Source organism: Tarenaya hassleriana, unplaced genomic scaffold (assembly GCF_000463585.1).
Source record: "Tarenaya hassleriana unplaced genomic scaffold, ASM46358v1 Cleome2, whole genome shotgun sequence".
Taxonomy (NCBI): domain Eukaryota; kingdom Viridiplantae; phylum Streptophyta; class Magnoliopsida; order Brassicales; family Cleomaceae; genus Tarenaya; species Tarenaya hassleriana.
Window position 1 is genome coordinate 9219016 of NW_010965372.1, and position 23106 is coordinate 9242121.

At 35.8% G+C, this 23106-nt stretch overlaps 6 protein-coding genes across 8 annotated transcripts in view; 4 read left to right on the forward strand and 2 right to left on the reverse strand.

Moving 5' to 3' along the window:
• Positions 1-1086: 1086 nt before the first annotated feature.
• On the reverse strand, positions 1087-2147 carry LOC104813203 (protein MIZU-KUSSEI 1). Its single transcript, XM_010540760.2, has one exon. It carries the CDS (start codon positions 1954-1956, stop codon positions 1240-1242), a length of 717 nt encoding a protein of 238 aa, XP_010539062.1. The 5' UTR covers positions 1957-2147; the 3' UTR covers positions 1087-1239.
• Positions 2148-7101: 4954 nt separating this feature from the next.
• On the reverse strand, positions 7102-10136 carry LOC104813204 (polyadenylate-binding protein RBP47C-like). Its single transcript, XM_010540761.1, has 6 exons — positions 9709-10136; positions 8718-9186; positions 8308-8366; positions 8057-8187; positions 7859-7955; positions 7102-7552 (listed from the first exon to the last, which is right to left on the reverse strand). The coding sequence occupies exons 1-6, from the start codon at positions 10063-10065 to the stop codon at positions 7385-7387; spliced, it is 1281 nt and encodes a 426-aa protein (XP_010539063.1). The 5' UTR covers positions 10066-10136; the 3' UTR covers positions 7102-7384.
• A 2115-nt stretch (positions 10137-12251) lies between these two features.
• LOC104813205 (succinate dehydrogenase subunit 5, mitochondrial-like) lies at positions 12252-14192 on the forward strand. The gene is made up of 4 exons (XM_010540763.2): positions 12252-12510; positions 13098-13408; positions 13501-13686; positions 13947-14192. The coding sequence occupies exons 1-4, from the start codon at positions 12360-12362 to the stop codon at positions 14001-14003; spliced, it is 705 nt and encodes a 234-aa protein (XP_010539065.1). The 5' UTR covers positions 12252-12359; the 3' UTR covers positions 14004-14192.
• Positions 14193-14803: 611 nt separating this feature from the next.
• Positions 14804-16709, forward strand: LOC104813207 (B3 domain-containing protein At5g42700). Its single transcript, XM_010540764.2, has 6 exons — positions 14804-15018; positions 15123-15218; positions 15370-15401; positions 15566-15728; positions 16084-16290; positions 16464-16709. Exons 1-6 carry the CDS (start codon positions 14884-14886, stop codon positions 16500-16502), a joined length of 672 nt encoding a protein of 223 aa, XP_010539066.1. The 5' UTR covers positions 14804-14883; the 3' UTR covers positions 16503-16709.
• Positions 16710-17843: 1134 nt separating this feature from the next.
• Positions 17844-22112, forward strand: LOC104813210 (probable protein phosphatase 2C 12). Of its 2 annotated transcripts, none has more exons than XM_010540769.2 (10): positions 17844-17975; positions 18488-18776; positions 19152-19323; positions 19466-19619; positions 19701-19764; positions 20197-20304; positions 20413-20538; positions 20679-20914; positions 21021-21223; positions 21438-22112. In XM_010540769.2, the coding sequence occupies exons 2-10, from the start codon at positions 18579-18581 to the stop codon at positions 21539-21541; spliced, it is 1365 nt and encodes a 454-aa protein (XP_010539071.1). In that variant the 5' UTR covers positions 17844-17975; positions 18488-18578; the 3' UTR covers positions 21542-22112. The 2 variants fall into 2 exon arrangements, with proteins under 2 accessions (XP_010539071.1, XP_010539072.1); XM_010540770.1 differs by having other exon boundaries at positions 21355-21531.
• The window catches only part of LOC104813209, a 4532-nt gene continuing 2993 nt past the window's right edge, over positions 21568-23106 (forward strand). The window contains exons 1-4 of one of the 2 annotated variants that reach the window (XM_010540766.1): positions 21568-21619; positions 22325-22793; positions 22885-22919; positions 23011-23102. In XM_010540766.1, the coding sequence (XP_010539068.1) occupies positions 22688-22793; positions 22885-22919; positions 23011-23102 (233 nt within the window). In that variant the 5' untranslated portion in view covers positions 21568-21619; positions 22325-22687. Of the gene's footprint in view, positions 21620-22324; positions 22794-22884; positions 22920-23010; positions 23103-23106 lie in introns of those variants that run through there. The other variant, XM_010540768.1, reaches the window with a different exon arrangement.

Below are 23106 nucleotides of genomic sequence, written 5' to 3' on the forward strand. Positions count from 1 at the left end.
GTTAAGAAAATAAGTCATAAATATAATTTAATGGCATTTAAAATTTTTTCTGTTCCCTTGGCGATGAAAAAAAAAAAGCCTCAAATCTATTTTGCTGCGTATAATTTTTGGTTTGGGCCTGAGGGCTCAATCTATATCTTTAAGCCCAAACATCAATGTAGAGTTGTTAGAAGAATTAACATTATTACATATTTTTTTCGGACTTTATTAAGAATTTTTCTTATTTAAAGATCCATTTGTATCTGGTTTATTTCGTTCGTTAGATAATGTTCTAGAGTTAGTTCTAATATTTTTATGTACAACCTTTTGAATTTTGTGTCTTGATTTCTATCCGGATGTAATTTTGTTTTTTTTTTGTATTTATTCATATTTAAAGATCAATTTGTATAGAGCATATGTGGTTCTTCATTTTTAATACCTATAATTCTAATCATTTTTATATTAATTTTAGTATTTCAAATTTTAATATCTATATTAATTCTAATCATTTATCTTTTGCTATTTTGTTATTTTAGAATTTAATTTTATTGTTTTATCCCACGAATTATTTTTTATTTATTCTCATATAATTATATTTTCCTTTATTTTTTGAATGAGAACAATTTTAATCTTTGGAACTTTATTCGTTAAAATGGACCTTTGGCTTTCTAAATGGTTTTAACTATCATACCAATTTATAAAAATAAAAAAAAATTCAAAAGAAATAGAACAATATCCACCAATCCTCCTCTCATTCAATGCGTTATGGAAAATAAAAAGTTCAAATATGACCAAGCAAATTCAGTAAAAGTAATTCACATCAAGGAATTATCACAATTAACATTTAGAAAATTGGAAAACGTTTTTCTCAAATACAAAACACAATTAAAACATAATCCACAATTTTCTTAAAAAATATATACACAAATTGAGTTGACATAGTTTTATTCTTCAGAAAATCACATAAAAATTTATATCAATTTAGTTAATGAAATCAAATTCTAAATTCATTTGTACTAAACAGTAAACATCTCTTAATAAACAAAATTAGATTAATAAGAACGGACGGATTAAAATATAAATAAATAGTATAAAATTACATCAACCTAATGGGAAAATTAGCACTTTGTTTTTTGCTTTATTTTCTGTATAATTTCCATAACCATGCAAAATTCCAAAACACAGAGAAAGCATAAGCATGACTTTAAAAAGTGTTTGTAGTCAAGATTTAAAAAAAAAAAAAAACTCTATACACGAAATCTAACGAGTTCTAACAAAGAAAATACTAAGCTCTGTTCCCTGGCCACTGCCTTCAGGGTTGATCATATACAAAGCTTCTGAATCCTTCGACCCAATCACTCTCTCGAACCTCGCCCTCATGTACGTCATCTCTCCATCCGCGGCCGCCTCTTTCTCAGGCGGCGGCAAAACTCCGGCGCCCATCGAGACCCCTCTCAGGGCTTGAGTCACGTATATCTCCTCCTCCGACATGTGTTTCCGCCTTATCGAATACCCGATTTTCCGGCCGTTGCAATACACCGCCCACACGTATTCCTCCATGAGCTTCTTCCTCGAGGTCTTGGTCTCGCTCTCGAGAGCGATTCTGACCGTCTCCGAGGCCATTTCCTTCTGCAAAGCCCACGTCAGGATGGGTAGCTCGATGATGAACATGGGGAGGCAGTGGGGGTCTTCTTGTATGGCGAGAAAGACTCGTCCTTTGCGGTACCCGAAGATCGTGCCGGTGGTTGCGTGATCCTTAAGCAAAGGCTTTCGGTGTCGGCTCAACAGGTTCACCATCTTGCAGCCTGAGGACAGCATGGGGAAGAGTTTGAACATTTTGAGGACACCGCCTACTGTTCCTGAGGGTTTCTTGGGACGTTTCGGCTCCACCGTGTTGTTGCCCGTGTGCCGAAGAAGAGATATTACGGCTGAATTCTCCATTTGGAAGAAAGGGCTTGATTGGATGGAAGAAGGCATGTCTTCTTTTGAGCCCTTTTGCTTTCTTCTTCTTCTGATGATCGTATAGTGCTTGATTTTGGTATATGTTTTTTTTTTTTTGTGGATAAGTGTTTGCGCGTAGTTTTGGTGAGGGAGCGAATATGGGGTTTGATATATAGCAAATTAAGGGAGTTAGGGAGATAGTTTGGCATTAGGGTTGGAGTTTGTCCTTTTGGAATCTTTGAAATATGAAACCATTGGCTTAGAGACAAGTGTGGAGATAAAAGGGAAAGAGGCCACTAACCATTTCACATGGGTTCTTTTCATATGGTTTTTTATGATAATGTAGACAAAATAAATCATATAATGATGCCACATAATAACAATAAGATCAAAACCATGCAATATCCCAAGAACCCTATGTTTTTTTTTTTAAAACTCGTTTCTAAACCGAACCATAGATGATTTACCACCCAAATTAGTAAATTCTTTTGGATTTATCTTCTCTAAAGCTATATTTTTTTTTTCTAAACAAAAAAAAAAAAGTTGAAATGCCTTATAATAAGACATTGACATCAATCAATGGAAAGGGGTTAAAATCAAAAGGAGGGTCCACAATGAGCAAAGAAAGGCTAATTACAGCAAAGATGGATGTGACAAAGTTTTTTTTGTTGTTGTTGTTGATTTGAGGAAAAAAAGCGAAGTGTATTTGATAAGGGAATGGAGATTGGAGACCACACCACATAGGTTTTTGTGGGGAATGGGGTCCTTTGGGAAAGAGACCAAAGCTAACACATTTCATTAATATATATATATATATATATTGCTAAACGAAGAAAAAAACATGCAAGCTTTTTATATAAGGGATTTTCGGGAAAATGTGATTTTCTAGTACAAAATTATAAAATTAAATCACAAGTCACAAACTTTGTAAAACTTATCTTTTTAGGACATGCTTAGTTTTCTTATTATTTTGTCATCTCATTGTTTTGAATTGCATATGAGAAAAATTATCAAAACCGAATCATATCAGATTCTATATATGATGATATAATTAAGATATTTAATCTTTTATTCATCAAATATTATCTATATATATATATATATATATATATATATATAATGAAGAAGGGAGAAATTTAAAAAGATGAGGAAAAGGTGAGTGGATTTATGTGAGTTTGGGGAATTCTGCATGTGCAGTTCTGATCACTTGGCGAAAAAAGAGTCTTAAATATCGCATATGAAAAAAGTCCCCCACTTATTAATTATTGAGGGACAACTCCCTTTTTCTCTTTTTCATTTGCTTTCTTCTAACGTTGATGTATGGGCAAAAACTCCTCCTTTTTCTATATACATATATATAATGTTGAGGATTATGGAAGATAATAAATTATAAAAAATATCAATATTATCAATGAATTATATATATTATCATCATTTTCATTGCATCTACTCTCATCTTATAAATTTAAAAAAAATATTATGTGATGATAAATCATAAATTAACGTTGCTTTTATTAGAAAAAAAATCACATAATTAAATGATTTTGTTATCAACTTCCGGAATAATATATAAAATCTAAAATTTTCAACAAAAAGAAGAAATAAACGATTTTTTTTCCAAAGGTTTAATTAAAATTATAAATTTTACAAAAGCTCTCAAAAAATACATAAAATTTTAGAAAGACTCTAAACACTATAGGTTGAACGTCGTTTTGTAAAATTCATGATTTTAATAGAGAGTGTGTAAAAGTTTGTTTATTTTTTCTCAAAATCTTAAATTTTTTGCATATTAACGTAGTAGATGGAAATAATTTTTTTTATTTAGATAAGATTTTTGTATTATTAATAATCTAATGAGTTTAAATAGAAAACTTATTTTTTAATATATATATATATATTATATCAGTATTAAACAGATATTATGAATTATATTTTTATAAAATTTATCAATAAAAAATATAATCTAAAGTCGGCCGCGATGGTAAGTTCACGTTTTTATTTATTAAACTATACTAATTTTGAGTTTGATCCGATCAATATCCAAATCTACAAAGTTGAAATTCAATTTAAAAATTAGAAAAAATTGTTCTCCATAAGAGAATGATCTGAATTTATGTTTAAATTGTATAAAAAAAACATTTGGATGAGAGTGATATTAGTGGATATTATATGTTTGGTTTTCCTTAGACATAAAATAGAATTGCTATTTTGTGTATTTTTTACATTATTTTTAAGTTCCGAATTTTTATTTTTTGTTTACTGTTTTTTATTCCCCAAAAAAATATTTTTATTTGAGTTAAATTATCAATATCCATTTCAACTAGAAATGGAATTGTTTATAATTATGTTTAATTTGTTTGCATCAAACTTAATCTCTAGTTCAATTAGAAATCGAATTGATTATTATGTATGAAATAGTTTTCATCTCTATAATTTATTATACGATTAAACTTCTACTTTTTTTTTGGTTTTTTAAGTTTGTCAAACAATTTTGGAATTTCCCATTTATGTATTTTCGATATCTTAAATGAGTTATAGATTTATATTTATCCGAAACTACAATCTACCGGTAATGAATCGGTGCAATAATTAATACACATAAACGATGAAGTAATATAAAAATTTAGTAAGAAAGATACTGTGCTACGATCAAATTCATCGTAATTTTTATTATTCTTATCAAAACTTCAATAACAAAAAACATTGTTGTAAAAGATAACGATATGATTCGAGTAAAATTAAAATGCAAAATATGAAGTTGATTCTATCAAAAATATAAATAGGGATTGATATTCATGACTTTATTATATATATATATATATATATATATATATATATGATTTTATTGTAGTTTAGTTCTATTGTTTTGTTGTCCCTATTACTACCTTGTAGAGAGAGACATTGGTGAGAGAACTGTTTTCGAGTAAATACTTAGAGATGAGAGATACGTGAATCAAATTCTTTATATTATTGCTTCTTTAATTTTTTTTAAAATCTTTGATTACAATATTTTGTACATATTTTAATCATTTATTAAAGTTTTGGAGTACAACGAAAGGTAAGGAGTGAAGGTTCGAGAGAAAAGAGATGGAAGATTGGACAGTTGATTTTGAATGAAATGTTTGTAACAGTCCAAATTGCTTTGCAGCGGCCCCCTCTCTTGTGGACCGACAATTACTTGCCTTTGTGATTAGACAACATAACCACATTTTCATTATTATTTTTTATTTCTATTTATTTGAATTTTTTAATTAATAAACTTTCATTGTGACATATCATCTATTCTTTAACATACACAAATATTTATAGGAATCCGTTTTAGATATAAATAAATACGAATTTGTATCTATTTTTTTTTTGTAATCGGATGTTTTGGACAGAGTTTTAGATTAATCAAAATTTATATCCTTTTTATGAGTATCTAATAGCAAAAATCGGTTTCTATATTTTAATTAATCAGGTGGACAGTTTTAAACATATTTAAAGTTTGGATTATGTAAATGTATATATGTATATATATAGCCATATATGTGCATGTACATATGTATATGTATATATATATGTATGAGTGTGTGTATATATATATATGTGTGTGAGTATAAGTCTATATATTTGTATATGTGTGTAGGTGTATTTATGAGTATACATATATGTATATTTTATTGCGTTAGTTTTGTTAAATTGTAATGTGATATTCAAGATTGGGTGGTATAATTGGTAAGGGATGGATCAAAACTTTATTTCAATTTGGGTTTGAGTCTCCATTTTAGAAAAATATTCAGTTTGATTTTTATGATCTCTTAAAGAGTTAATCGAAAATCCGATGAATTTTTTGTTTATGAAAAAATTTTAAGGTGACAATTTTTTCTTATGTGGTTGATGTGATCATTCACAAGATTAAGATTTTTCGATTGTCATGTCAATATTTGGTTGACGGATCCTGCTGTGTAGTTTTTTTTTTTTTTGAGAGTTATTGAAAAGTTTATGATTTTAATTAGACGTCCATAAAAAATTCTGTATATAAATTTGAGAATTGGTTAAAATTTCGTGTATTTTTTTTTTGTGCCGATATTTTCATTAGTTTAGAGAATACTTTTGAACTAAAAAAAGTTTAAAAAACTTTAGAATACTTTATACTGTAAAATTATTTATGGAATAGCGTGGTATGGATATTTAGTAGTACGATCGACTATAAACAAACATCTTTGGAATGCGAGGTAAAAAAAAAGTTCTATATATTTAGTATTTGAATTTTAATGAACAATAACCCTCACTAATATATATATATATATATACACACTATTTCTAAACCATTGATATAAAATAAAATACGAATATCCTAAACTCAATAAAAATAAACAGAAATAACATAAATTCAAACCTTTAAATATGTTTTTAAAAATGAACAATAACCCACAGTAGAATAATTTAAAAACTGCTAAATATTAGTTCTAAAAGAACTTCACGAGTTTTTTTATGCGGTAGGAGACGTGATATAAGAAAAAAAAAACAAATTGATTCACTGAGTTTTTTTTAAATATTTTTATCCATATTCTGAGATTTTTTTTTATTTGAATAGACCACTAAATATTCTAAACAACATCTAATTATAAATCGATATTTTTAAGACTTACCCGTTTAAACCATAGGCGGATCCACTTCATTTGAAGTGGGGTCACTGGCCCATTGATTAATTTAGAAAAAGATTATTTCTTATAATTTTTATAAAATTATAAAACAAAAACGTTGAAATGACCCTATAACGTCCATGAATATGTATGTACATATGTATATGTATGACTTAGAAAATGCCCCCAATTATAATTTTTATTAGATTTGCTGCTACTTCAGACTTGATCATCCCTCAATCAACGCACCGATCTCAAATACAACAAAACACTAACAATTAAATTTAATGCTATATCACACGCAATGGCATCCATTTTCATTCCAATACCTCATGAAATTATATTTCAACTATCATATTATATATATATATATATGTGATTTTAGATTTAGGTTAATTGTTTTTTTCACGCACTAACTCGTTTAACCCGTGACTTGTTTATAAGCCGAGTCTTCAGCATATGCTAAAACAATCCAAAACCAAGTCCACACCCAAAACGAACTGATTCAGGAAGCATGAACCCGTTCCAGACCTCAGAGAACATAGACAATGCAAGTTCTTTGACCTATTGCATATAATTATTACACAAATAAGAACAATATTAACTCAAACTCCAAAGTGATCGATGTCATCGTGCTGGGAGGTCCGAGTAACAAATTAAATCAATCAATCAATCAAATCCCTAGTTACCCACTACGGTTCCATCAAAACTCCATCTCCAGTCCCACCACCGCTGGAGGGAGGAACACATTTGAGATGACGATAAATCCCTACTCAGAACTACTGATTCAGCAAGTTCACTCCTTCATACAGAGAAAGAAAAACAACTCAATTTTCTCAGCTTACTTGTTGCTGATGATCACCGCCGTACATAGGATAAGCTCCATAAGTCGCGGGATTGTACATTATCGGGTCATGAGGAGGCGGTATCATATACCCGTACCCGTTGTAATACTCTCCTCCGTAGTACGGTCCAACCCATTGGTTTCGAAACTCGCCCCTATGCTGAAAGACAATCAAGAAATCACTAGTCAATGGTGAGAAGAAACCGAGGCATAGACAGATCGAGAAAGGAAGGCCGCATTATTTTTCAAATCTTACAGCAACAGAACTGGTGTAATTAAAATCCACTATATACTGGTGGTTCATTTTATCTCGATCGAGTCCAACAGATGGCTACTAACATGAGTACAGTCTTGTGTTTGGCTTATTTTGAGTTATGAAACCTGGCGATGAACATCTGAGTTGGACTATGTAGCATTTTGATGCAAGGTTAAAAGGATTAGAACGGGATATGTTATCGCCCCGTACCTGTTTATTGGCCGGATTACGACCCCAAGACAGGCGAACTGTTTGCTGTCCAATTACAGACCCATTCAATTTCTCCAAAGCCTCCTCGGCACTTGTTCTGCCAAGAACCATTGGGATATTAAATCAGTGACAATAACGAAACATGTATATATAAGAGTGGCTTAATCCACGATCTTCATGAATGCAGGAATGTGTCACCTGTTGACGAATTGGACAAATCCGCATCCTTTGCCAGAAGGAATCTTGACCGAGATTATATCACCATACTCGGCAAAAGGTTGCCTCAGATCTTCGTCAGTGACACTCGGGTCAAGTCCTCCAACAAATATCTAAAACAAGAAACATGGATCAGTAGCGAAAAGATTAACCTTCTACAGTACAGTCACACTATTGAGAAGGAAGACGAACAAAGATCTAAAATAAAGAAGAAAAAAAGAGGGAAGAATTACTGTTGTGTTTAATGAGTCCCCTTCAGGACGACACTGGGCACCATTCGACATGTATCCACCTTCTCCCAAAAAACAAACATGCAAAAAGACAGAAAAGAAAGCAAAAGATTGTGAGAAGAAGCTTAAAAGACTAAAGGTTGCTGTTCAATTCTCACAAGCAAATCGTTGCTTTTCGATGAACAATATGCCTAAATCTGAATTTCATGTCTGAGGAGAAAGGGAAGAAACGTCCTCTCTATAAAAAATAATTCTGAAGCCTATACACTTATGAAAGCAAGATTCACTAATTCAAAAAAGTCTAAACTTTATTTGACAACCTTACTGCAGCATAGATCATAATAAGTAAACACAATCTTAAAGTTACATAGTAAGCATAGATTATAAGAAAAATACTGAATCAAATTGCATACCGTGCTGGTAACTGGTTGACTTCTTCGGAGTTGCAGGACCAATTCGCATAGATCTGCTAGAACATTTCGCACCATTCATCTCTGTCATGGCTTTCGTCCTTTCATTATCATCTCCAAACCTCACAAACCCGTACCCCTTTGATCGGCCGGTATTGGCATCGATGACAACTTTTGCAGCCTTAACAGACGGATACTTTACACAGAATGTTTCATGCAACATTTTATCGGTGACATCTGGTGCTAAGTCCCCAACAAAAATAGAAAGATCGGGACCATTCTCTAATCTCTTTTCACCAGTGCTAAAACTAGCCCAGTTCAAACGGAATGTCTGGTCAACAGCATTTGGCATAGATGCCCCGTTGTAGTTCTGTAAAACCTTGTCAGCAATTCCGTGAGAAATAAATTCCACAAATCCATAACCCTCGGACAAACCATTGTATTTGTTGCGGATAACCTTAACTGATACAATCTGCGCAAGGTGTGTGCCCATATGTTAGACAAGATGCAGAACAAACAAAACTCTGGGTGAATATACATAAGATTCAATGGAGATCCAGATGAAAAAACTTATCAAGAGTTACAATTCAGAAATAAAACGAGGCTCAATCTCTACAACACTACTGGTTATTAAGTCACAGCATTTGTCATTTGTATTCAGCCAAAAGCCCACCTCCTGAAAGCTTCTCCAGAGGTAGGTTATTAAGATAACAATCAAACTCGCTCTATCAAGATCCATCATCCAACGGAAAGTACAATGAATAACACTCGCAATGCAGAAAACCCGTCAAATCCTTAACCCTTCCAGATTCGATATTTTTCTTTCAATTCGTGGAGGTAATATAGATTTCCATATGCATTTTTTCTAACAAAAGTGACAACTTTCTTGCGCAAGAATGACACGCATCAATCGAGAAATGGTCCAAAGTGACAACTTTCTTAGTAACCCCAGTGTTACAGAAAGATAAGGAGAGAGAGAGATAGAGAGACAAACCTCGCCTGCAGAAGCGAAACAAGAATTAAGGTAATTCTCATCCATCCAGTGATGCAAATCACCGACCCAGATCGTCTTATTCTCACCATTGGAGCTGCTCTGATGCTTGTTTCCGCGAGATGGGAAATAGTGAGGCTGATACTGATGGTACGCTGAATGCGGCGGCGGCGCAAACATCATCTGATGCGGCATCACCGCCGCAGGAGGAAAATGCATCGGCATCCACTGCACCTGTTGTGGCGGCGCCGGCGACGATCTCCGGTGATTCACCTCCGCCTGCGCTGGAGATTCCTTCCGTAGATTATCCTCCGGTGGATTGGAATCAGAGACTTCGGATTGAATCTTCATATCCGTCATTCTTGGATTCGGCGAGATCGATGGATCGATTTACAAAGACAAATTTTCTAGTTCGGTGACTCGGAGCTTGTAGTGTTATTAATGGCAAGATTAGGGATTTTATCTGCTTGCCTTGGGTAAGGAGTATTGGCCGGGTCAACGGGTTTCTCTAGGTTAACCCGGTTACAACCCGGTTAAAGGTTAACCGTCGGATTGTACGGGCAGTTTAATCCTCACCGTCGGATTAGATTCCGCGCACGTGACGTTTCCCTATTGTTACGGAGGTCACCCCCCCCGCCGCAGGAGGAAAATGCATCGGCATCCACTGCACCTGTTGTGGCGGCGCCGGCGACGATCTCCGGTGATTCACCTCCGCCTGCGCTGGAGATTCCTTCCGTAGATTATCCTCCGGTGGATTGGAATCAGAGACTTCGGATTGAATCTTCATATCCGTCATTCTTGGATTCGGCGAGATCGATGGATCGATTTACAAAGACAAATTTTCTAGTTCGGTGACTCGGAGCTTGTAGTGTTATTAATGGCAAGATTAGGGATTTTATCTGCTTGCCTTGGGTAAGGAGTATTGGCCGGGTCAACGGGTTTCTCTAGGTTAACCCGGTTACAACCCGGTTAAAGGTTAACCGTCGGATTGTACGGGCAGTTTAATCCTCACCGTCGGATTAGATTCCGCGCACGTGACGTTTCCCTATTGTTACGGAGGTCACTCTCTCCAAGTACCTCATTTTCGTGTTCTGTTTTTTATATATATTTTTAACTTTTCCTTTGTGGGAAGGTAAGCAGTAAACTTGCTAATCGCTACAAAATGAAATTATTTTAAGAAAAATATCACTTTTTGAATTTTTCCATAAACGAATAACTTTTTGGACAAAGAATGTACAAAATATATTAAATCATAAACTGAGAAAACTAAAAAAAAATGTTAAAACATAGACTTATATGATCGAGTCCTAAAAAAAAAGAACCTTTATAATGGGTGTTAATACGTAAAAAAGCATTAGTTAGATATATATATTTTAGGATTAAATAGCATGGTTAAGAAGTCTGTGCCACATGCATTTCCAGTATCAGATAGGAGAAAATAAAAAACAAAGAATTGAAAATTTAAAACAAAAATTAGAATTAAGAGGGAAAAAATTACATAAATAAATGGTTTCTTCCACCGTATAAATCCGCAGGGAAAGCAAGGTTGCAGACGGAAAAAGAAATCGTAGAAGATGTAACGAAGAAAGAAAGTCTTGGTACACCCGTTAAAGTGTTGCCGTTGTGATCTAGAGATCATAGACCAGTTTTCGAAATGTGGATAAAACCGTAATTTGAAAAGGTTTGGGAAAAATTTGTTACTTTTACGATGATTTTTTTTTTGTATCTGATGAAAGTTTAAGAAAATTTTGAAAATTCTAAAATATAAGGGATTAAATTGTAATTTTTAGATATTTTTTTTCCTTCTAGCGTCCTCACTCTCCCTTATATTAAAATGTAAATTGTTCTCTCTCCATTATTGCCGCCCATGGCTTGTTTCAACCCTTCAAAAAGATGAGAGTTATGATGAATATGTTCATCCCAAGAATTCTTTGCGATTATAAGATTTTCATTCAGTTGAAAGAGAATTTCGTCATTAGACCTCCATTGGTTTACGGTAATAAATATTGAGATGTAAAAAGATAAAATGTGGTAAAGAAGATGATGATATTATGATGAACGTGAAGACAATTATTATAGAGAAATTAGGTAATATATATAAAAGATAAATTAGGTTTATAAGATGTTTTGATCATATAAAACGTAAATTGATAGATATTATAATTAGAAAAAGAGACAGTGGTAGATTTACTCTTGTTGGTCCAAAGGAATGATTAGTTATGATTTGCAATGTTTACAAATTTCGAAGGATTTAATCCAAAATCGGAATTAACAGCATGCATTCGACTGACGTGAAATAAACATGAGATGAAGGTGTTGATGCATGTGAAATCCAATAGATTAGATTTGAATAACACATAATTGTATTAAGATCCCAATGTGTATAATTTTTCTAAAATTAAAATATATTAATGTAATCAGAATCTTAAAAAAATGAAAAAATAAAGAGCAATGAAAAGCCTAATAGTTTTTTTTTTTAATTGTAAAAAATTCTCATTTCGCATAAATTCAGGTCTGACGTTGTTGGGCCTTTGAGCAAGCCGAGTTCTGAGCCCGAACCTGAAAGCGCGGTACCGTCTTCTGCAGTTAGCGTCAGCCGAAAAGGGAATCAAATGGAACTGGAAGCGTGAGACGAAGTTTTAATTCAATCGGAAATGGTGGTCCTTAGATCTCTCCGACGCTCTGCGGCCACTTTCACTGCCGTATCGGGCCTCCGCTCATCGCGCTCCGCCGCCGCCGCAAACCACCTGTCGCGGAGCTTCTTCGCCGGCGTTTCTTCGTCTCCTTCCTCTAGAGTCCCTTATGGTAATCGAAACTCGGTTTTGTTTGGAATCGTTGCGATAGTACAAGGTGTTTTATCACTGAAAATTTTCATTTCTCCTTATTATTATTTGGCCGTAGATTTAGATACGTTGATCCCTATGATCGATGTAGGGTTTTTTTAGTCTCTGTCAGTTTATGGTGTTTGAAGTAACATGACTGGTAGTTCGGCCTCATGATCCGTTGCGGCCTTTGTGAATAATGGAGAAGAGATGCAAATTTTGGTCGTCTTTTTCTTTATATCTCTCCTGAAATTTATTCGGGAACTTGTACAATCTCAGCTTCTGCCAATTGTAATGAAAAACTTTGGCGAACTTTTATGTCGCAGCTTATTTTCTCGATGCCCTTGACGTCAGGTGTGTGTGTGTATATATCCCATATTTGTTTTATAGTCGAACGTAGTGTGATCTTGCAATGGGAAGTACTTGTACTTAGCGTATAAAGATGAGAGTTTTTGTACTGTGATTCAGCTGATCTTTTGGTTTGATCCAAAGATGTTGTGTTTGTTGTTGTTGGTTGCATGAAATTTGAAAGTTATAGACTTGTAACTAGCTTGATGGTAAACTATGCAGTCTGCAAGTCTCCTCGTGCCATTGACATTGGTAAAGTGCGCTACTTCAGCGAAGACGTGGCTCACATGCCCGAGATAAAAGACACTGATGTTCAGAATGCTTTCAAAGATCTGATGGCTGCGAGTTGGGCAGAGCTACCGGCTGCTGTTGTACATGATGCAAAAATTGCGGTTTCCAAGAACACAGATGACAAGGCGGGTCAAGAGGCCTTGGCAAATGTCTTTCGAGCAGCCGAAGCTGTAGAGGAGTTCGGGGGGATTCTCACTTCCATAAAGATGGATATTGATGATAGCATCGGACTGAGTGGGGAGGTATTGTAATCGGATCGGTTGTTTCCACATCATTTTTGGGGTCGGCACTTTTCAATTCTGGATTTTATGTTAAATGTTAAATACTTGTGCAGGATGTAAAACCTTTGCCAGATGCTATGGCCAATGCACTTCGTACTGTTTATCAGCGGTATGCTGACTATCTCGACTCCTTTGGGCCCGACGAAGTCTACTTGAAGAAAAAGGTTGAGATGGAGTTGGGGACAAAGATGATCCATTTGAAGATGAGATGCAGTGGGCTCGGTTCAGAGTGGGGAAAGGTACTTAAAAGGAATTTATTAACGTCTTTTTTGTTGTTGTTGTGAATTAGTACATTGTCATGAACTTAATTTGATAAATCAATCCTCCATTGGTCCATTGCATTCGTGCGGGGAAAACATCGCGTCCTTTTGGTTTATGGCATGTCAAAATTACAACAGACCTTAGAGGCTTGTCATAACTTTTGTGTAATGTCATATTGGTGTAGACATTATTGTTTATAAGGCAAGCTGAGACATTTGTTTCTGTTTGTCCTCTACAGGTTACGGTTCTTGGAACCTCGGGGCTCTCGGGATCTTATGTGGAGCAAAGAGCTTAATGGGTGGAAAAGGCTCGGGAATGAGAGCATTTCTGCTCTGTTGTTTGTTGCATTTTCTTGTGTATGTATGGAATCATAAAGGTCAGTTCACTGTCCCTTCCAACTGAACTTGGAGCTTTACATTGTTTGGAAAATAAAGTTATAGCTCCGGCTTTTTAACGATCAATCCAATTCTTCGGGTTTGCTTTCTTCCGGGAGAAAAGTCTCCATCTTTTGATGTTTTCATCTGCATATGACCTGTATCACGTTGTTTCCTTCTCTCGCCATTCAAATTCTTTGGTTAACTTGGTTTAACTCAAAATCGAAATGAATGGGACGCTGTTGTTGTAGTGTGGTTTTCGCTGGAATTTGGGTTCAGGTTTTAATTGCTTTGGTTGGGAAGTAATGAAACCCAATAAAATCGAATCCCAATCAAATTTGGTTGGATTCGGTTTGGTTTGGTTATTGCATTTGCATCGGGATTTATCGGTTTCAGAATACAAAGTTCCCACCATTTCAGCAGATTTACTTAGCAGTGAGAGATGAGAAGTACAGAATTTTTAAGATTTTATACATTTCTGTATAATCAAACCAAATGAAAGTTCTGAAGAAAAAAAAGGATAAAAGAAGATTCATATATAAGGTAAATAATATTAAAATTAAACTGAACCAAAAATAAAATGGCTATTAGCTCCAAATTGGGCCTGAAAAAGCCCAGCAGTTTATGATTTTTGATTGGTCATTGAACAAAGTGCCACAATTTTCAAATTCAGTGGGGTCCCAACGGTCAATTAGGGTTCGTCACCCATATTCATATATGGGCAGTCAGCCACGGAGATCATCGTCAACCTCATCGATCCTAGTAAACTCTCTGTTCGGTTTCTGAGTAAACTTAACAAAAATGGTCGTCGCAAAGCCGTCTTCGTACGAAGAATTTCGTCTGAAAAGGCTCGAAGAGAACAAGAAACGAATGGATGCCCTCAATCTTCCTCAGCTCTCTCTCGCTCTCCGCTCCACTTCCCCTAAATCTTCTCCCGTTCGATTCCTCCTTCTCTTTCTATTCAATATGCATTCAACTATGCACGATCAAAGATCCAGATCCATGGCTGTGACTTGTCTGGGTTTGTGTTCATGTCGCAGATGAAGAAGTCTAAGCCTCGGACAAGGCAAAAACAGCAGGTGGCGGTTCGTCGATCAAGCCGTCTCTCAAATGTTTCTTCTCCGGTTTACAAAGAGGCAAGTCATTTCATCTCCTGATTCGGGGTTTTGTTGGGTCTCTAATAAGCTAAAAGTTTTTCACTCTTGTGGTTTAGAATCATGGGTTTTAGTTCGTTTTTTGTGATCTTATGTTCTGAAATTGGATCTTGGCTCTGTTTCCTCGAATCAGGTTGATGTTGAACGGGTGCAGATACCTCGAAGGTGCATTGCTATTATATATTCTTATTTTTCTTCGGTTTCTGGAAAGATCTGCAATTTCTACCTTGTTTCTGGTTTTCGTCCTCTTGTTGTCTATACAATCAAAGCGTATTCCGAAGAATGAAGAACCATTTCTCTCCTTTTTTCCACCCTTTTGTGATGCTTAGGATTTTCAAGGGGAAGGATTTCTCAGACCAATTCTATGTCTCCCATGAGGACAGAGCGGACGCTTTGGCGAAAGCTGAGAAATTGCAAGATGAATTGGGAGACGAGTACCCGAGTTTTGTAAAAGCCATGCTTCAATCACATGTTTCTGGTTGCTTCTGGCTGGTAAGTAATTTGACCCAACAATGAGATATGTTCAGGGTATACCACATTCATCTCTACTTGTAAGAAACATCAATTTGGAGCCGCCATTGAAGTCATCTGCTTTGGGAAAAAAAAGAGGAAGAGCTCTACAAAGATTTTACCCTGCTTACTTTTGTAGGATCTTTGAGCTGTGCGGTCACTTGATCAATTTCGGGTCTTGGGAAATTCTGTGTAACTATAGATTCTAAGATAGCATCTTTTGTGTGTACATTGCAAGAACAAATGAGTCTATGAATCAGGGCCTAGTGGGTTATGTTCATAGATATGAGCTTCATAATCTCATGTCGCGAAATTGTGTTGGCTTCGTTACCGACAGGGTCTTCCAGTTCACTTCTGCAGATCAGACCTCCCGAAACATGATTGTGCGATGACTTTGATAGATGAAGAAGGTGAAGACTACGAGACCGTATACTTAGCCAGAAAAACAGGACTTAGCGGAGGATGGAGGGGTTTCGCCATTGCTCACAATCTCGTAGATGGGGATGCATTGGTTTTCCAGTTGATTCATCCTACTACATTCAAGGTTTGTAAACCATTACTCGATGCCTCGGTTATGCCTCTTGTATGTTATGGTTTGGTTCCGTGGATCAAAACCATTTCGACACGAAAAATTCCTTCTCTCTCTTTCTGTTCTTTCTCCTCTTAAGCACTAAATCCCCAGAAGTTTATAAATTTTGATGTGATGTTCCCTCTTAGGTTTACATTACAAGAGTCAATGGCCGTGGAGAAAGCTAAAAAGCTTCAACTTGGGAGAACTGCTAACGAGGAGGCTTCTTCATTTGTATGTAATGTAATGTAATGTAATGTAAGAGCTGCTAATTCTTGTGTTCATCTGTGGAATTGTTAGGTCTTATCATAAAAAATTCAAGCTTGTATGCGGTATGGTGTTCGGTCGAAATGCACAGAAAACCCTTTTGGAATCTTGTCTTAATTTGGTGTGTCTTTGTTTGTGCTTTGGAGTTGGAGGGTTTCTGAAAGAATTTGAGATTTATCATGGAAAGTAATTATCGATCGAGATTGAGATACCCAAAAGGGCGTAGCCGAGTGGTGAAGATGATTGAGTAGGGTGAAGTCTATTTGTCTCAGTTCCCATGTTCGAACGGGACGGAGATGGAGGTCTCCATCCGCAGCACAGGTTGTCTTCGGATTTTGGAAGATGTAGTCATACCGAAAACACGGAAACTTTCGAGTTATAAAAAAAAATATGGATCGACATAGAAACATGATATTTTGATGTGATTACTCAGGAGAATTCTGTTATTTGGAAAAAATAAATCTTCAAAATTTCCGGGTATATATATGGTTTGGTATTTAAATGACACATCTTTGATCGTTTTAATATCAAATTCTATTATTTAAAATCAAATCTATTCATATTTCAATTCCTTTCACTTTCCGGATTCAAATAGAAGCATCAAAGCATGTGGTGAGAGATCTGTTGTATTGTGCCCCATGTTGTACACTCATAAAAAAATATGTTATATATATATATATATATATATATATATTTAATATAAGGGATGTTGATGTATATATATTTAACATATTTGAAATATGCAATTGAAATCTTTTCTCCCGCTTATTTTTTTTATTTTGGGTGTTTTTTATACCTATTTTGTACCTTTTAGTTATTTAATCTAAATCCATAATATCCAATTCTAATTTTACTTTTAGATATTATATAAATCATTAACTCAAATAATTATGACATATACATATTATACAAATTTCAAGTAATTATAAAATATATTTTCTTTAAAAGTATTTGACCTACCAAGAAAGCCGGAAGAATTTGTTAGATTTTAATTAGATTATTTTTATTATTAAATATTCTATCCGCTTGTAAAAAAATATAATTTAATCCGCGTGTAAAAAAATATAATTTAATGAAAATACATTTGGCCACGTCGACCATGTGGAGCGGAAACGACGACGTTCTGATCTGGCGCCGAATAAACAAAAAAAAACGGTAAGAGTCAGACCGGCGTAAGAATTTCTTTTTTAAATAAATAAATAAATAAATAACAACACAAAATTAATTTAATAAGAAACGAGTCAAGAGATAGAGAGCAAAAACATTTATCCGGCTGTGTGAGAATGGAATTTTTGCAGAGCTTCCGAGCTTTTCGATCGGAGGAAACATCTCCACCTCTCCCCGCGTGATCTCCAATCGCCGTCACCGGCATTGCTTCGTTGTTCATCCAAATTGTAATCGCGTCTTCTATTTCCCTTGTTTTGATCGCACCTCTTCGTCATTTCGTTTGATTTGAGATTTGACATGCTTTGAATTCGTGTATCTCTCTGATGATCGGTTCGTGTTCCGGATTTTGGATCGCTTGGTTTGGGTATGTTTGTTGCACTTCTGTACGAGCTTTGTTCGATTTTTGACTGGATGGGTCCGCGAAGGCAATGATTCTACGAATTTGACGATCGCGGTCTCCGTTCCCTAGATTTTTTATTTTGTATATTCACTTTTAAAAGATTTGAATGATTGCGCTCCTGGTGTGATCGTTTCAGCGTTTCTTGTTGCTTCTTCATCGATCTGTACTCTGTAATAACGGAAGAAACTGATGTTCGATATCAATTTGGAAATAGAGTTACTTTGCAACCAAGTGTTAGCATTTGTTATTACATGTATCCTGAAACTTTTATCATGATGTGTTTTTTTAGAATCGAGATTTTCTGATTGTAGAATTGGGTTTCGATTTTTTTTTTGGCAGGTCAGTTGTGTTAAGGGGTTTGATGGATAATTAGAGGTTGTTAGAGGAAATTCCCTTTCTTTATATAGAGAGTTTTGTGCTCGCGGGAACAATGTCAACTAGGGGAGAACATCACACAGTTCCACTTTCTGTGTTGCTTAAGCGGGAATCTGCGAATGACAAAATAGAGCATCCTGAACTTGTGTACGGACAGGCTAACCAAAGCAAGAAGGGAGAGGATTTTGCACTTCTAAACACAGAGTGCGAAAGGGCCACAGGAGATGGTGTTTCTACTTTCTCAGTATTTGGGGTATTTATTTGTGTCTTCTTTCTTCTTTCTTTTTGGTGCTCTTTCTTCAGAAAGTTTTTCATTAAATCTTTAATTTTAGAGCTTCTCTATTGGGTGTGATCTTGATAGTTTGTAACAGTGAGGATTAGTGCTGGACATGTACAGTAAGAAAATTGAAAACATGAGTCTTGGGGCGTTTATGGGCATTTCATCTACATTCTAGATGTGTACCCCTTTTCAAAGTGACGAGTACCAGAAACATTGGGATTATTTGTGCTCCATTGCTTTTATATGAATTGGATAGTTGTCTGATATGACTGTACTGGTGACTGGTGTACCTTTAGGTTTTTCCTTTTAATGATTGATTTGATGTGTGAATCTGATTTCATTTTTCAGATTTTTGATGGACACAATGGAAATGGAGCAGCTATCTACACTAAGGAGAATCTCTTGACCAATGTGTTAGCTGCAATGCCCTCCGATCTTAACAGGGATGAGTGGGTTGCGGCCCTTCCTAGGGCATTGGTTGCCGGATTTGTGAAAACAGATAAAGATTTCCAGGAAAGAGGTGTGGTTACCCTCTTGAGATAGTGCTTATTGTTATTTCACTATCTAGGGAACCGAAGCCTTGGAATGTGGGGTCTGCATCTATTCACTCGTATGCTATTCAAGAAGGCTATCTTTGATGTATATTTGTTTTGGTGTTTCAGCAAGAACTTCTGGAACAACTGTGACGTTTGTCGTAATAGATGGATGGGTGGTAACTGTTGCATCTGTCGGTGACTCTCGTTGCATACTGGAGCCTGCAGAGGGTGGTGTCTATTATTTGTCTGCAGATCATCGACTCGAAATTAATGAAGAAGAGTAAGCCATATATCCCTTCTGTTGATTTTGGTTGTAATATCTTGTTATATAAGGGTATTCAAATAGTTTGATCCTTCTTAGGAGGGAACGTGTCACAGCGAGTGGTGGTGAAGTTGGTCGGCTGAATACTGGTGGTGGTACTGAGGTACTTTTCTTCGGATCTTTTACCATGTTTTATCCACTGTGCATAAAGTCACTTGATTCATGATGTTGTCATTATTAAATTAAATACCAACATAAAGAAACAGAGATCAAGCTTCTTACATGATGATGCTGTCAGAATTATGGAAATGACATGCACAGAGCTATATGGATTCTCTACCAGATTGGAGCATGAAAACTGCAATATGCTTAACCTGAGTACCAGATGTGTTCTTTGACCAGTCACGAATGATCGACTTGTAGCTTTATTAGAACGTTGACCACGTTTTTGTATTCTTTGAAATAGACGTGATATTGGTTGGGAATCCATAGGCTGTCAGGTTATCCCAGATTGCTTGAATTTCACATGTGTCAAACCCTCTTTCGGTGTAGAATGTCAACACTATTTTATTCGCTGAACAATTTGTTTTTCCAGATTGGTCCTCTGAGATGTTGGCCTGGTGGTTTGTGTCTGTCAAGATCGATTGGAGATATGGATGTTGGTGAATTCATTGTTCCAGTTCCTTATGTGAAGCAAGTCAAGGTTTTTGTCTCATACCTTTTAACTTCAATCTTCGAAAACCTTGCCGGAAATCTTAACAGTATAATTAAGTTAAACCTAAAAGTTCATTCCATCTTTTTGTTTCTCCAGTTGTCTTCAGCTGGTGGTAGGCTTATCATCTCTAGTGATGGTGTATGGGATGCTTTGACAGCAGAAATTGCTCTTGATTGTTGCCGGGGATTGCCACCAGAAGCCGCTGCTGAACAAATTGTCAAAGTAGTGTATCTGAGCAAGCCTATTTTGGATTTGCACCTTCAGTTACAGATGCACTACATTCTCATCCTTTTTCATTGCAATGCTATTCATGTTTTTCCTTTTTCTAGTACCTTGACTTTATATTTTTTTTTTTTACGTAGGAAGCTGTTGGAAAAAAAGGTCTTCGTGATGATACAACCTGTATTGTGGTTGATATATTACCACCGGAAAAACCAGTCGCTCCTTTACCGGCTCCAAAAAAGCAAGGAAAAGGAATGCTAAAGTCCATGTTCAAGAGAAAAACTTCCGACTCTTGTTCTAATATTGATAAAGAGTACGAGGAACCAGACGTGGTTGAAGAATTGTTTGAAGAGGGTTCTGCTATGCTTTCGGAAAGGTGTTTTATTCTATGAAACATGATTCCCGCTATATTCAAGTATGTTTTCATATGATCTTTCCAACTTGATTTGATCTCTTACTCATCAACTTTATTTCGATTGCAGATTAGACACGAAGTATCCTCTTTGCAATATGTTTAAGTTGTTCATGTGTGCGGTTTGTCAAGTAGAGGTAAAACCCGGGGAGGGCGTCTCCATACATGCAGGATCATCTGTTTGCCGGAAGCTTCGTCCTTGGGATGGTCCATTCCTTTGTTCAAGCTGCCAAGAGAAGAAAGAAGCCATGGAAGGGAAAAGACCAACTGGAGGTAACATTATTCATATTTCTTCTCCGAGATACTTGTTTAATTAGCAATTCCATTACACCCATGTTAGTAACTTCACTTTTCGCAAATGCTAACTTTTTTTTTTACTCTTTATGTTTCTTAATATCTTTCAGACATACACAGTAGCTAGAGCGATTAGCAAAACATCCGCGATTTGTGTATTCAATGGCAAAGCAACTAACAACTATTTCTTCAGCACTGACGCTGATTCTGTTCGTGCTTATGGTGTCGAGCTCCGACTTTGATAACCGAAAGATACCAGCAGCCTTTCATTTCCGGGCAACACCTCGCATCAGCTAAAAGTATTCGTTTTCTTTCACGTGGTTCCAGCAACAAATATATCCATCCACAGGGTCCAACCATTGTCAAGTTTTAGAGGTATATTCCCTTTTATTTCCTCTTTGATTCCATTTTTTTTGTGTAGTTCCTCGTTGCCACGGTGCATTTGGTATTCCAAATGGATAGAACTAACAGCGAAAGACGGTATAGAATCACAGCTTTGAAATCACGTCTCTAGGGAGGTGATGTGGGGTTTGCGTGAAATTTGTTCATGTAGATTAGTCGGGACAAAGAAGAAGAAGATCAGATTCATTGTAACTTTACATGTTAGGTGCAGTGATTTGTTTGCTAGGGTTGAAGTTAAGGTTCATTTCTATGGAAACTCTATTCTATAGAGCCGTGTTCCTAAATCTCTCCATCACGGGCTTCCCCGTCATCTGAAGGATGTAGTTGAGTTGAAAGCCTCGGTGAATTTCCAAATTATTACGAAAAAAATCATCATATATATCTACCTTTTCCATTTGTTTGTTCTCGCTTCATAGATTAGTGTTTTTTTTTTTTAATTAAGTTATTGAGCTCGCCCGTTTATATCAAGACAAACCATCCATATGTAAATGAACCATCTAATTCTAAATCTCTCTACAAGAAATTAGGAGTGGATTTTTTTAATTTGGATTAGATTTCTGATTACCAAAACAAAAATGATTTCTATTTAGAAATACGCTGGTGATTATTAAACGAGTTCGTCAGTATTTGATTAATCACTCAACGTGAAAGATACGACGAGTGTTTTGTAAATGACAGGTACGCATTTGACCAATACAGAAACCCGTTCATACAGGTAAATCATAAATTGAAAGCTCGCAATCGACGGTCCAAATTTACATATATCTCTGTTCGTCATCGCTTGAGTTGCAATCAAGGTCATGAGCTTCACGACAGAAGATGGGAGTTGCTGTCTTAGGCTTGAGAGAGAAGGCATTATTCAACTCAAGTGCGATAACACTAAATTCCATGCTCCCAACCAACCCTGAAAACACCCTTTCAACCAGAAACAGTTGCATACATTTGCCATCATTCAGCAAAACACAACTTAGAGACATCGATTCCCGGGTTCAGGGAGAGTTTGGTACCACGTAAACCAGTTCCAACAGAGAGAGGAGAAGGATGAAGAGATCGGACTTCGCCCACAAGTTATTGGACGATCTTCGGTTGAGGAAGGAACAACCCACACCCTCTAAGAACCCCAGCAACTCCAGCTCCATTCCTGCAGGTAACAACTAAAGATTCCTCGGGGCTATGTATGCATGCATGCATGCATGTACAACATCCATAACATCTGCCTTTCGGAATTTGTTTTGCAGAGGAACATGGATATACCAACAGAGCATACGAAAATGTAAGGTTCCCCTAACATCTGTTGGACATACTCAGTCACTTTGGTCTGAATCTTCCGGTTAAAAACGGCCTTTGTTTTTTTGGCCAAACAGAAAAGTCCTCAAGGGTTGGATATGCAAAAAAACGGTTACAATGGAGGAAGCGGATCACTCGGGGGAGTCGAGTCTCCGAATCGATCTATCGGAAGA

What these genes read in the sequence shown, in the direction of transcription:
- LOC104813203 (XM_010540760.2), bottom strand. Translation starts at nt 1,956, where the DNA reads ATGCCTTCTTCCATCCAATCAAGCCCTTTCTTCCAAATGGAGAATTCA.
- LOC104813204 (XM_010540761.1), bottom strand. Translation starts at nt 10,065, where the DNA reads ATGACGGATATGAAGATTCAATCCGAAGTCTCTGATTCCAATCCACCG. An exon ending in GTTTCGCTTCTGCAGGCGAG is followed by an intron (nt 9,187 to 9,708) that starts GTTTGTCTCTCT and finishes CACCTTGCGCAG; the next exon opens with ATTGTATCAGTTAAGGTTAT. An exon ending in TTTGTCCAATTCGTCAACAG is followed by an intron (nt 7,956 to 8,056) that starts GTGACACATTCC and finishes GGTTCTTGGCAG; the next exon opens with AACAAGTGCCGAGGAGGCTT.
- LOC104813205 (XM_010540763.2), top strand. Translation starts at nt 12,360, where the DNA reads ATGGTGGTCCTTAGATCTCTCCGACGCTCTGCGGCCACTTTCACTGCC. An exon ending in GCATCGGACTGAGTGGGGAG is followed by an intron (nt 13,409 to 13,500) that starts GTATTGTAATCG and finishes ATACTTGTGCAG; the next exon opens with GATGTAAAACCTTTGCCAGA. An exon ending in TCGGTTCAGAGTGGGGAAAG is followed by an intron (nt 13,687 to 13,946) that starts GTACTTAAAAGG and finishes TGTCCTCTACAG; the next exon opens with GTTACGGTTCTTGGAACCTC.
- LOC104813207 (XM_010540764.2), top strand. Translation starts at nt 14,884, where the DNA reads ATGGTCGTCGCAAAGCCGTCTTCGTACGAAGAATTTCGTCTGAAAAGG. An exon ending in TTTCTGGTTGCTTCTGGCTG is followed by an intron (nt 15,729 to 16,083) that starts GTAAGTAATTTG and finishes CGTTACCGACAG; the next exon opens with GGTCTTCCAGTTCACTTCTG. An exon ending in TTCATCCTACTACATTCAAG is followed by an intron (nt 16,291 to 16,463) that starts GTTTGTAAACCA and finishes GTTCCCTCTTAG; the next exon opens with GTTTACATTACAAGAGTCAA.
- LOC104813210 (XM_010540769.2), top strand. Translation starts at nt 18,579, where the DNA reads ATGTCAACTAGGGGAGAACATCACACAGTTCCACTTTCTGTGTTGCTT. An exon ending in CTACTTTCTCAGTATTTGGG is followed by an intron (nt 18,777 to 19,151) that starts GTATTTATTTGT and finishes TTCATTTTTCAG; the next exon opens with ATTTTTGATGGACACAATGG. An exon ending in CTCGAAATTAATGAAGAAGA is followed by an intron (nt 19,620 to 19,700) that starts GTAAGCCATATA and finishes GATCCTTCTTAG; the next exon opens with GAGGGAACGTGTCACAGCGA.